Raw genomic sequence first — 1,736 nt, forward strand, 5'->3', positions numbered from 1 at the left:
TCAATCCGACGCGCTGGGGTTTTTGTTCGCGCAGGGGACCTCGCCTTCCTACCACACCTTTTGTTCGGGACTCCAATAAAAAGCTATTCTTTCCGCACCTTCCCGGCCCGGAGCCGCCTTTCAGCTAGACCCGGCCCCACAATGGCGCGGCGCTCTGAGGCCTCCCCATTCACCCGCCTTGGCACGCTCACAATCGGCCGTGTGGCAGCACAGGCCTCGCACAGGCATTCTCCGCAAGTGACAAGGAGCCGCATAAAGCCGGGGCCGCCGGGGGAGAAGGGAGGGCGGCCAAGGGGGAGAGCTCGGCCGCGGCGGGGCGCAGCGCAGCACCCCCAGGCGCGTTGGTAGCCCTGGCTGCAGCCGGGGAAGAGGCTGCTTTCGCGCCGCCAACAGCTGGGCCTGGGGGCGAGGCTTCCTTTTCCCTGGCGACCCTCGAGGTGGGGCAGATTACAAGACTTGACCGAACGCAGGTCTATACAGCTAGTCCGAGCATCTGGGTAAAACGTAAGGGGAACTGCAAAGCCAGGGACTTCAAATGGCCCTGAGCCTTCGACCTGTCCAGCCCACAAGAGTAAACAGAAATTAATGAACAAAGCCACGAAGAGACTTACAGCCTGGGGCCTGGCTCATGGGAGACCAGGCCTGCAATCGCCCACAGAGGATGGCTTTCCCCCTCGCACCTTTTCCTCCCCTTCCGGCCCTATTTAAAGGATTCCTCTCCACTTTTGGGGGCTAAACAAATTCTGTAGCCGGCCAACGATCTGAAAATATTGCACCTTGTTTATTGACTCCTGTAGTGTGTGGCAGCGGGTGTGTACACGGCGTGTGGTTATAGTTATATAGGTAGATAACATATGCTGAATACAGAATACGAAACAGAAAGGTAACCCGGTAACACCTCCGGTGGCCACCAGGTCTCGAGTTTGTTCAGCCTCCCCCCACCCCCAAATTTTGATCTCATTCGGCTGGTCTTCCTCGAAGAATCCTGCGTCCCCCAACAATCCGGAGATCTGGACCGAGGTATCTGCTACGGAGGGGAGACAAATGGGAAATGAAATCGACTGTGCTATGGCGCTCCAGGCCCGCAAAGGGGGCAGAGAATCGGTAGGGCCTGGAATTTCTCAAGCCACGACTCCCATTTTTCTCTCCTTCATGCTTTTAATTTGTTATGTCCTTGGGCTCCCCGCCAATGCTTCGCGGAGGCCGCGGAAAGGCAGAGGGAGAGAAGCCCTTCTCACTTTGGAAGAACCAAGCGCGGCCAGGGTCCTAGCCTCCTGCACTCCCCTCGCTGCCAGGGTCGGGGCTATCGTTGCCTCCAGCGCCCAGCGGCGTTTCAGCCTCAGAGACAGTCCTGGCGACCGGATCCAGTCATCCTCCTTGCCCCTGAGCCCCCTTCCCCAGGCCTCGAGTGAGCTGCGATCCGAAGCCCTGAGGAGCGAGACGTATATATATATATTTTTAACGAGGGGACCTGACCTTTAGGTCAGGCCCTTCTCGAGCTTCAGTCCCGCGGCGCCAGGCTTCGCTGGGTGCCTGCCGCGTGACCCGCCCCGTCCCTACCAGGCCCGGATGCCCTGCAAGGTGCCCTGAGCGCACGCGGCCCCGGCTGCAGCACCCTGGTGCAACGGCTGTGCGCCGCCGCCGCTGCCGAAGCCTCCTAGGTTGCTCACGTTCACAAAGGGACCGCCTCCGGCCGCGCTGCAGGCGGGCTGCATGGCAGTGGTCGCCCCGGAGGT

General features: G+C 60.3%; 1 protein-coding gene across 1 annotated transcript in view; it reads right to left on the reverse strand.

The window, feature by feature from the left end:
- Window positions 1-1,556: 1,556 nt before the first annotated feature.
- Window positions 1,557-1,736, reverse strand: part of NKX2-3 (NK2 homeobox 3) — a 2,842-nt gene continuing 2,662 nt past the window's right edge. Inside the window, exon 3 of the mRNA XM_011935587.1 lies at window positions 1,557-1,733. Coding sequence (XP_011790977.1) covers window positions 1,557-1,733 — 177 coding nt within the window. The remainder of the gene's footprint in view (window positions 1,734-1,736) is intronic.

Source organism: Colobus angolensis, unplaced genomic scaffold, assembly GCF_000951035.1.
Source record: "Colobus angolensis palliatus isolate OR3802 unplaced genomic scaffold, Cang.pa_1.0 Scaffold144, whole genome shotgun sequence".
Lineage (NCBI taxonomy): Eukaryota > Metazoa > Chordata > Mammalia > Primates > Cercopithecidae > Colobus > Colobus angolensis.